The 10,971-nt window shown below is 39.4% G+C and overlaps 1 protein-coding gene across 1 annotated transcript; it reads left to right on the top strand.

The window, feature by feature from the left end:
- Positions 1-308: 308 nt before the first annotated feature.
- Positions 309-10,690, top strand: ostf1 (osteoclast stimulating factor 1). Its single transcript, XM_031727323.2, has 10 exons — positions 309-467; positions 3,816-3,862; positions 5,699-5,749; positions 6,038-6,101; positions 6,246-6,299; positions 6,542-6,649; positions 6,870-6,919; positions 7,803-7,881; positions 8,528-8,626; positions 9,627-10,690. The coding sequence occupies exons 1-10, from the start codon at positions 434-436 to the stop codon at positions 9,683-9,685; spliced, it is 645 nt and encodes a 214-aa protein (XP_031583183.1). The 5' UTR covers positions 309-433; the 3' UTR covers positions 9,686-10,690.
- The last annotated feature ends 281 nt before the right edge of the window (positions 10,691-10,971 follow it).

Below are 10,971 nucleotides of genomic sequence, written 5' to 3'. Positions count from 1 at the left end.
TTCTCTTCTTTAATCATTTATTACATTTTATCCTTATATGTTCGTACTCAAATATTTATTTGCCAAAAAAATTGTTTCAAAGTGTTACAACTTAAATCTAAACATGTACAGTTATGAAATAACAATAAAAAAAAAAAATTTTAAAAATGTAAATATATTTATGCTTAATATATAATCTATCATTATAATCTATAATATAATCTATAATTTGTTTGTTGTGAAACGTTGAAAACTTGAAAAAAGCACTGCATTACATCCAAAAGGTAGCGATCGCGCTAGCCAAAGGTCGGCGCATGCGCTGAATAACTTTTCCGCGTACTGAGCAGAACTTCCTCATTGAGGGTGCTAACAGCAGAGAACTCGACAGTCTTGCGACGGTTGTGACTGAAACAGCACAGCGCGTTTCCTTTCGCTTTATCCGCCAGCCTCACAAATGTCGAAGCCTCCTCCCAAACCAGCCAAGCCAGGTAAGACCAAAACTACGAGGACATGTTGTTTAAACTTAACCCAAACTTGTGACGTGTTTATACGAGGACAACGCACCTTGTTGGCGTTAAACGGTTAATGGGCGGGCGCTCAACACTCCTCCCCGGGCTCGGCTGATTTCTGTTGTTTGTCTGTGAAACCTTGTTTAGCAAATAGAAAGACAGGTCTTAAACTTTAATTGGAAGCCGTGTCGCTTTATCGCTAGCCCTGCCAGGACCGCGTTAGAGTTATTGAAAGCGCTTTCTCGCCATTCAGTACACTGACGGGGCCAGTCAGCTCTTACCAGCAGGCCTCTGTCACTTCCCCATTTCCATCACTCATGCAAAGAGAGCACCGCGAATCAGTGGCTTTGGGTGAATAGGTGATAAGTCTGCGTGGTCAGTGACATCAGCTCTACTTCCTCCTTGCTCAGGTTATTCTGGTAACCTCTTCCCAAACCTTACTCACCAACGTTAGAGCAAGTCATAGCGTTAGCATTTACCTACGCACCGTGTCAGTGCAACAGGTGTACACAAGCAGCCTGTGTAGGAAGGAGAGGCGATATTCAGCTTAATAGGTGTCCTTTGTTCAAAGCAATCACACAAATGTCCTGGTGCATGTGTTTGAGGCTAAAAGTGAAACTGTGTCTTCTCCCTCAATAAACTTGTAATGCTGTGGAGAGTGGTTTTTTTTTATTTTTTATTTCTATTTATTAAACAAGAAAGTACAAACTTTCATCCATCATGGTTGTAAGTACAGCATATGTGCACCTGTGATGAAATTTTAAGGCAGCGCGATGAGAGTGAGGCAGGAAATTGTACTTTAATGCGATAAAAACATCTTTTGATTTATTGTTGTAATCATTTTTGAGCATTTCGTTTGTGCCCATGCTGCACTCTACTGCGCTGGTCTACCCATATTGAAATTGGGTGACTATTAATGTTTTTATATGATTTGTAAAACTTTGGGATGCACAGAAAGACATTTAAATGTCCACAATGTCAAATCAAAGCTTTCTAAAGGAAAAAATCGATTTCTTTACATCCTCTAGCCAATGGTTTCTGCTGTAGTGTTGACTAATTGCACCTAGTACACTAGTCTCATCTTATGAGTCAAATGTGGACGCAGGTAAATTCAGGTGTTTGGAGAAAAAAATTGCCATCTCACAGATGGTGAGAGAAGCATAAAATAACCTTCCTCATGTGTGAAGTTAAAGGTGGTTTATGTCTACAAATATGCCGAGACGGCAAACACAGGCGCATCTCTTTACCTGCATGAAACACAATCTTCTGCTCTCCTCACAGTCCTTGACGAATCAGTCACGACGCCTCACCTAGCTGTAGGTGAGATCGCCTGTCAGTGGCAGGGCGGTGGGGCTTGTGCAGGATAACTGATCCATCCTGCTAAAGCTATTTTATCCAGATTCAGGATTGGTTTTCTGTAACTTTCCCTTTGGTGGATGTGCATGAAATGGCTTTGGGAAAAGAAAAAAAAAAAAACATTGGCAAGTGTTTGTAGCCATGTGTGACCAAATAGCACCTCGAGGTATGCGTTCAGCTTGAACAAGAGCTGGCATGTTTTTAGTTTTTTGTTTTGTTTTGTTTTGTTTGGTTGTTTTTTGCACCCGCTTAGCCACATTTTTACAAGAAGGTTATGATTCTGTTTTTGAAGTATGTGCAGTTTAACAGAGGGAGCCCTGTGCAAACTCTGGTTTAGCAGATAAGAAGTTTAGATTAAGTTGTTAAATTGAGCAGTGAACATGACTGAGGGATCACATAACCACCATGACCAGACATGCTTTTTCAGAAGAGCTGCTGCAATAAAGAAAAATGTGGAAAAAAAAAAAAACCCCCACACAACTGGAATTCATTAAAAAGCCCACACAGTAAGAGATGAAATATATACTGTCATTGCTTTGCTCATGTCAAGGCACAAATTTTCTTCTGTTTATTCATTAGATTTCTTTTTATCTTATTATATGCCGTGGGTTTAAAATGTAGCAAGAATTTAACTGAGTCAGCACAGGCCTTCAGTACGGGTCTGCAAAGCAGACGTGCTTACTGTGTTTGAACAGAGCTGGACTTGTGCGGTGGCTCAGCCCCCGTCATTCTGAGACACCGAGGCAGTGTGTTCACTAAACAGAAATCCTGAGTAACAGCACAGGCAGAGGGGAGTTACAGGGTCCAGCGTTTAGGCCTGTGAAGTAAAGAGATCAGGAAAGATGGACTCACCGGCCTTTGCATTTAAATGTAAGACGGTAAATCAATCAGCTTTTGTTTACACATTCACTTAATGTATATAATATAATAATGTTCTTCTTCTCTCCCCTTTTGCACAGTTTAGGAGCATGTCAGGTTACATTTCACTGCGTGTTGTACTTGTATAACTATGCATGTGACGAATAAAGAATCTTGAATCTTAATTTTGTTGAACACCTTTAATGTGTCATTTCCTCTGTTAGCCAGTTGACACTGTGATAATCTTTCAAGTTCAAACTGAAAGGATTAATAAAATAACCAAATAAAGGCATGATTGAAGATATCAGATATGCACCAATAATGGGGGCGGAAACACATTTTTCACTGGGTATATTATTTAAAGCATATTATTAAAGTCTGTCTCTATATTTAAAACCAAAAACGGGTGTGTCAAAATTTTAAAAGGAAGTCCAAATTACGCTTATCTACCACTCGGATGCAAATCACAGGAAATTCTTTAACTTTGCAGGAGAGCATATTTATCCTGGTTTTGTTAACCAAAACGGGGTCGGTATTTGAGCACTGAGTGCAGCCAGCTCACTAGTCTGTTTAGTAAACTTTGTGTCTATGTTGTAAACAACACAGCAGACTATATATAACCTCATAGTAATGCCCAGAAACGGGCAGCTAGTTGAAATATAAAATGTTTATATCAAGTATTTAAATACGTTTTGAAAGCTTGACCGTGGCTGTTCAAGCTCTTGATGTAGTTTGGCAGTCGACTAAAGCCACAGCATAGTAGCATCTCAGCAGCAGAGCTCAACCTCAAGTTTGAGCCACCAGTGGCCCCGAGTGCAGCTACACGCAACAACCACTGTTGATGCTGTTTTTTGTGCCTGTTGTACGTGCTGAAATGTCTTTTTGTTTACATAATAGATAACGTCTCACTTTTGATTTGTGCACTTGACAAAAGAGAGTAGTTTACCACATTAGAAGCTGCCTTCTGCACTCACTCACCTGCATACTCACCAGACTGAAACTAGCTGGGAGTTCTGCAGGGCTTAACCAGGGGTGGTTTCACCTCACTTTTGTTTGTCACAGAGTGCGGACACATATTTTGTCTAACATCTAGTCTGTTTTTGTCTTCACTAGGCCAAGTCAAGGTTTTCAGAGCTTTGTTCACCTTCGACCCACGGACAGTAAGAGCTTTTTCTTTGTTGAGATTGATTCTTTTTCTTTTTACTTTTATAACTTTATGCTGATCATCGATTAATCTTAGTGTTTCTCACAAGATTAGGTTCTAATTGTGAAAGGCAAGTGGAATGTGTGCTCACAGAGCTCCTTTTGCAGTGCTCGGTCTTTCTTGAATTAATTATTAAATAATACCTTTCATAAGTTTCTCTTCTCCAAACGGTTTGTTTGCTAAACTACTTCATGACAAATACCTGAACGATATATACAGCTGCTTCCTCACTGAGTCTCATACTGCAGATGAACCCGACTTTGCCATCATGAACTGTGGCTGCCTTGTTCTGCTGTGTAGTCTTAGTGAGCTCTGAGTTACAGGTTCTGGTTAGAGTTCTTCTTTGTTTGTTAGGGACATGTCTTGGAAAATTTTTTTCTTTAACAGTGTGATGCAGGAGGGGAAACGGAGTTCAAGAGACAGGGCTGAGATGATTTTGGATATCTACAGAGGAGGAATAGTGGACATCCTGGGCAAAGGATGGATATGAAACTGCTTGGCAGAAGGAAAAGAGGATGACAACAGAGATGTAGTGAAGGAGGGCATAGAGAGGGGGATACTAGGGATGGGGTAATGCCAGATAATCCTTTTAACCCTATGCAAAACCTGATGTGCACCTCCCAGTAAAATGTAACTACACTTTGAGTAAATACAGCCCGCAACGACTTGAATGGTGTGGAAGGCTGTGGTGTAGGGTTAAGAGTGGTTTCCAGTTAGATCGTAGGAGGCAGCTAGAAGAGGATGATGATGACGCAGGGGAATCAAAACAAAGTCCCAAAATCTGAATATATGATCATAAAATCTTAATTATACTTAAATATTAGTACAAAGCTTTAATCATCATATTTATGCAGACTCACTCTTTCTGAATTAATATATTTGGTATCACAGTGATTGTATGTGTTCATTAGTTTAAGGCTGGAGTGGGAGAAGATTTTATTTATATTAATATATCAATACACTCCTCCACTGGTCCTGTCTAGGCTGTCGGCAAAAGCGATATTAACAGTACTTCAAACCAGTGGCTCTGGTGGGTGGGCATCAGGAAGGGCCAGTCACATTTCAGTAGGGAGTACCATCCCACCACTCTGCACACTTCTTACAGCTCAGAGCAAGTGTCTTGAGCAGGAGGACTGCTGTTGCAAGCTGCAGTTCATGATGATGTAGGTGGATTGCATCCATCTTTGTGATAAGATCTCACCAGGGAAGTGGTTAACTGATATCGAGCACCACCACAATAGTAACCTAGACGGGAAGCTAGCAAGTACGTGAAGCTAAATTCGGGAAGGGTGGGGCCAGCTTGTTAGCAATGACTGAACTTTCAAAATAAGAGCGAAGGGCTTGCTCACTGGTAAATTAGCATCAGAAGGTGTCATTTTTTTCAGACTTACTAAGAATAAATAAACAACCTATTAAACCTACCATAAAAGGTAATTCTGTTCATGTGGACATAGCTACGTCCACATGAACAGAACAGAATCAGCTCTTTGGGATTTCCTTACCTGAATGATTGCACATGCATCAAGATACTAAACCTTTCCTCCAAGTAAGCGCTATACATGAGAAACACTTTGGCAGAATAAGTCTAAACCACCGAATTGCAAACTGAGTTACCAGTTGCTTTCATGTGTTTCATTGGTTGGTCTAGATTTGGTTGCAGAAAAAAAAGGGGGGGAGACTGCTTAAAATACAACACAAATCTGACATTAGTGTTGAGGTCAGAAAAGTGTGAATGCCACATCCTGGGTCACTGATGGTTATCAACTTGTAACAGTGTCTTTTTGTTTTCTAGCCAGATGAGTTATATTTTGAAGAAGGAGACATCTTGTACATCTCTGACACAGTAAGTGGAAACCGTAGAAACTACATCATGTAACAGCCATCTTTTATTCCAGGGTTTTGTTTCCCATCAAGTTTTAATTTAACTTAAGTTTTTCTTCCCCTTTCTGTGGAATCATAAACTTGCTGTCTTTGCATTTTTTGCCTTCCTTTTGTGTTATTCTTTTTCCATTTTTTAGACCTCCCCCCACTTCAGTGTTGTATTGAAGCAGATTAATTTACTTATTGCTTCATTTAGTTATTAGTTTATTTTGGTCTTTTCTTTCTTAACAAATATTTCTATATTACTCAGAGTGACACTAACTGGTGGAAAGGGACATGTAGAGGAAGAACAGGATTAATTCCAAGTAACTATGGTGAGTACACATCTCAATTTCACAGTTAAAGGGCAGATATATTAATGAGTACATTACTATGAGGTGTAGCTCGTACAAAAACGATAGTTCTGTCCTGTAAGTTAATTTTCCATAATGCACTGATGCCCTTGTTTTGTTTTTCAGTGGCTGAGCAGGCTGAGTCTATCGACAATCCGATGCATGAGGCAGCCAAACGAGGTAGATGTCAATATTTCTACTAGTCTTTATTTGTTGCTCTTAATTCTTGGTTGAGGTGTGCTTGCATTTAGATACAGGAGGGTTTTTTTAAAATCCTAAGACAGTTCTCTTTTGTCTGTCTGTGTGGCTGTTATGACAGTGTTTCTGTTCCTGCTGAAAACTTGTACCACTGTTTACATTATTAGTAAAGTTCTCCATTTGACTCTGTGTGTTCTTTGTGTACATACTGTTTATTTAAACAGGCAATCTGAGCTGGCTGAGAGAATGTTTGGACAATAAAGTTGGAATAAACGGGCTGGATAAGGCTGGAAACACTGCCCTCTACTGGGGATGCCATGGAGGACATAAAGGTAAGAGTAAAGTAGTTTTTTTGATGTCAGAGATTAAGGATCGGCTACTTATTACATTTCAGAAATCTTAAATGACACACACACATACACAGGGAGCTCTGTTTTCAATGAAAAGTTAAGTACAAGAAAATGGGAACTTGTTTTTTTGCCCTCCATTGTTTCTCCATTACTGTTAGGTAACATTTAACATGAAATCTCTTCTCTTTTATTTCTGTACCAGATGTGGTGGAGCTTTTGCTCACCCAGTCCAATGTGGAGCTCAACCAGCAGGTGAGGCAGGTTTAAAGTCACATTCATAAATCACAATAGTTTTCTCATTTAGTCTACAGAAAAATAATAATAATCTGGATTTCCGCACTAAATGTATTTTGGAAGAAGAGCAGAATGAGTGAGAGAGTAGTGAGAGTGAAAAGTCTTTCACAACCTCGGGATGCTGGACCAGCACAGCTCATTCCTACAAGGTTCATTCACACTGTCCCCTGTCTCACAGCTGATGAAGTAGAGTTTATCTCACAGGGATGGATATCTGTATGAGGTTATTTGTCAGTTTCCTTTGGTGAGAGTAAGACTGCAGGCTGCACTTTTAACATCAGGAATTTGGTCATTCTAATTACTGTTAAAGACTCTCTGAAACTATACCAGCATGCACTGAAGCTAATCTGGAGACTGCTTACTTTGTCGTATGTTTTGCCTGATTGGTTGCATGTTCCATCCAAAGCCATAGTGGTTTATGCCCATTGGTAACACCTCTTAGAGTTAAAAGCTGAGCTAAGATTTGCATTTATATTTATATTTGCATTTATATAGCGATGTCAGGCTAAGTTCTGGAACCTGAAAAGACATTTCAATTTTTAGTTAGTTCTCCTCATTCAGATGGTATAAATGAGGTCTTGCTGCATTTCTAAGCAAACTGTAGTGAGGTTTGGAAGGAGTATCAACAGTTTAATGTGTCTAAGGAAACTGATGTTATTCAACACCCAGTTTATCATGCTAGAAAAACAGAAGAAACTGTTGTGGACAAAAAATTGATCAACAAAAAGTTCAGTGTAATGATGTCTGTTATGATTTCATAAACCTTGTGCAGTTTGGGTGAAAGTAGATGCTTGATGCTTGTCAGGGTGTTTGCCAGTAACAATCATGTTTTGTGTTTCAGAATAAACTCGGAGATACCCCACTGCACGCTGCCGCCTGGAAGGGTTACTCTGACATAGTGGAAATGCTGCTTAACAAGAGTGAGTATACATCCATGCTGCTTTTTTGGGGTTTAAAAGAATAAACTGGTCAGCAGGGTCATCTTTGCTGTTTTGCTAGAACTGCAGGGATGGACAGAAAGAAATCTCCTGAAATATTTTATCAAACTCTGAGATGGGAGCGTGTGGCTTCAGTTTGAGTAGACAATAAGTGACTGTGATCCACACATTAAAACAAAGTTTTTGATGGGAAAAAAGTTTCATCTTTATCAGTTTTCATTGGCTGTTGTATATTCTATGTACAAATTACACGTAAAAAAAAAATGCTGCCAGACATTAAAATATACATAGGTAGTTCAAGACAAGGAAACTGCCGTCAAAGTACTGACATTATAGAAAGATAACTAAAATTACACATCCTGTTGGGCTGATTTAAAAAAAAGTAGACCTTACCACTTGAGGGAGGTAATGTGGTATTACTGAAGAAAACGCCTGCATTTCCTGTTAAATCTACCCCGAGAATCTGGTTTACCCTTACTCATAATTCTTCAGTTTGTATAACAAATAACGTCTTTTTAATCCAAGCAAAGGTGGGTGGCGAGATAGACTTTCAAGTTAAAAGAAAAATTCTAGCTGCAGACCAGTCTGGATGTCAGGTGAAAATTTATGTTACTTATGTTTGTTTCAGATGCGAGATTAGATATCAGGAATAACGAGAACAAGTTGGCTGTGGACATGGCCACGAATGCCCAGTGTGCGTCGCTTATCAAAAGGAGGCAGGGAGGCCGTAAGTAAAGCTGCCGTTACCGAGCAGCCACACAGCATAACCCACACACACTCACACAATCTCACATTCACAGTGTCACAGAAACTATTTCTGATCAGTCAGTGTAAGTTCAGCACCTACCACAAGAGTCACTTGTTGTAGTTACTGAGCTGATCACAGGAAAACTGAACTATAGTGAAGTGAAAAAAGTACACCCTCTTGTAATGACAGTAATAATAACGGGTGAAAGCAGCACATAACATATTACATCATGCCACCATTTATTTAACAAAAATGAAGCCAAAGTTTAAGTGAAATGCTGTATGTGAAAAATGAGGTACATCTTTACTGCTTCTATAGGAATTAGAAGATTCATTGGCAGCAGTGAATGCACTCGATTGAGCATCAGCAAATGTAACCAATCAAGCAAATTATGAAAGCAGACTTTTTGCACCTTGAAGTCATTGAGGTGACCATCAAATTGTCTGAATACCAAAGTGTTCTAAAGTCAGATGTGAAGACTGCTACAGCTTGGCCCAAATATGGTCATGAAACAGGACAATGGTCCAAAACATGGTGGCTAAAAAAACAGGAGAGAATAAAATGTGTTGTAGTGGCACAAACTTAAGAGAGCTGCACATAAATAAATGACCTCACTGAACTGAAGCAATGTTGTGAAGAAGAGCGGGCCAAAATTCCTCCCCAACAATGTGGACTGATAAAGTCCCTCACTTTGAGTCACTGTTTCCAAAGGTCATTCTACAAGCTATCAAATTATGGAGACTATAGTGGCATGGTGTAATATGCAGGGTTTCTGCTCATCCGAGGTTGTGTTTACCTATTTACCAAAAGAAATGGTAGTTAAATGCACTGCACATCAAGAGTATTATGTATTTTTTTTTTTTTCCCCCATTCGTCAGTTGAGGAAAGACATGAAGTGTACAGAGATGATGCAGTTACACATAATATGTAAAAATACTGCAGTATGTGTGTCATTAACTATCCATTTCCTGTGTTGCAGAAACCACCCGCACACACAGCAATGCTGAAGAGTATTTGGACGATGAGGACTCGGACTGAGCTGGCCCCATTAAACCATTGCCTCTGTCTTCCATTGGGTTTGGGGGTCGTGATCCTTGCAGAGTTTTATTACAGGACCTAAAATGGAATTGCTGTGTAACTGTAACTTCATTTTAGTTCAGTTATTTTGTTCAAACACCTCACTCCTCTGCCCTCAGCCTCACTTCAGTCTGAGTCTCAGAGCTTTGAATTAATGTGTTTTACAGTTGACCTGCTTTTTCTACCCCGAGTGGATTTCCACACATGGGGGATTTGTCTTGGAGGATCGATTGTGCACTGTGGGCTGAAGGGCAGAGTATATGTAGTAGCGGAAAAGGGACCTAAACTCTTAGAAACACATTCCAAACATACAGCTTATGTTTAACCTATTAAAGTGCCAATGCAGATTAAAACATTGATCTGGTGTGTTTCTACTTAAGTTTTTCAAGCTCCACTTAAATTGTTGAACTACAAACATGACCAGAAGGAATTGGAAACACATTATCACAACTACACACCTTTATGTACATTAGGAAGACTATTAAACATGTATTTAGCTCTAAGATTTCCCCACGTATATTCTCAACACTTAAATTATGCATGCAACCGATGTGCATAAATGGGCTTAATGTGGCTGGAGTATGTGTAAGCATCTCATCTGGCAGTAAACTCACCTGTTGAACTCTATACTGCTTGTGTTGTTATAACATTTCCACCGCCGTTAAGCGCCTGCTTTCAGTTCACTGTAACTAAAAATAATATTCCTCATGTAAACTAAACATTACTCTGAACTCTTTCAAGCTTTTGATTTCCACCTTGGGAGCATATTTCTGGTTTTATTGCTGCTTTCCAACAGATTGAGGGGGAAAAAGTGCCTTAAATGTAAATTCGTGTTTGCGGTTGTTTTTCTCTTTTTCAGTGTGAACATGTTTGTCTTCAGAGATTATGAATTTCTTAAGAGGACTGTTCAGGATTTCTGTCTGCTCTTTCTTCAGTCTCAAATAAAGATTTTTTTTTTTTAACTTATAATGTACATTGAATGAATATTTTTGAAAGCAAATAGAGAAATGCATCTTGACAGAAGCAGTGGGATTATACACTTACTGACCACTTTATTGGGTACACTTGTTCAGCTTTAACACAGGCATCAAATCCTTCAATCACATGGCAGCAACTCGATGCATGTAGACATGGTCTGCATTCACACTGAGCATCACAATGGGGAAGAAACTCTGAATGTGGCTCAATCATTCAGTTCAGGAAAATGTGGGGGATAATTTATTGGCATATACCCAACTGAGCATTGT

Source organism: Oreochromis aureus, linkage group 12 (genome assembly GCF_013358895.1).
Source record: "Oreochromis aureus strain Israel breed Guangdong linkage group 12, ZZ_aureus, whole genome shotgun sequence".
Classification (NCBI taxonomy): domain Eukaryota; kingdom Metazoa; phylum Chordata; class Actinopteri; order Cichliformes; family Cichlidae; genus Oreochromis; species Oreochromis aureus.
Note: the sequence above shows the minus strand (reverse complement) of the source record. Positions and strands in the feature narration are given on the sequence as shown.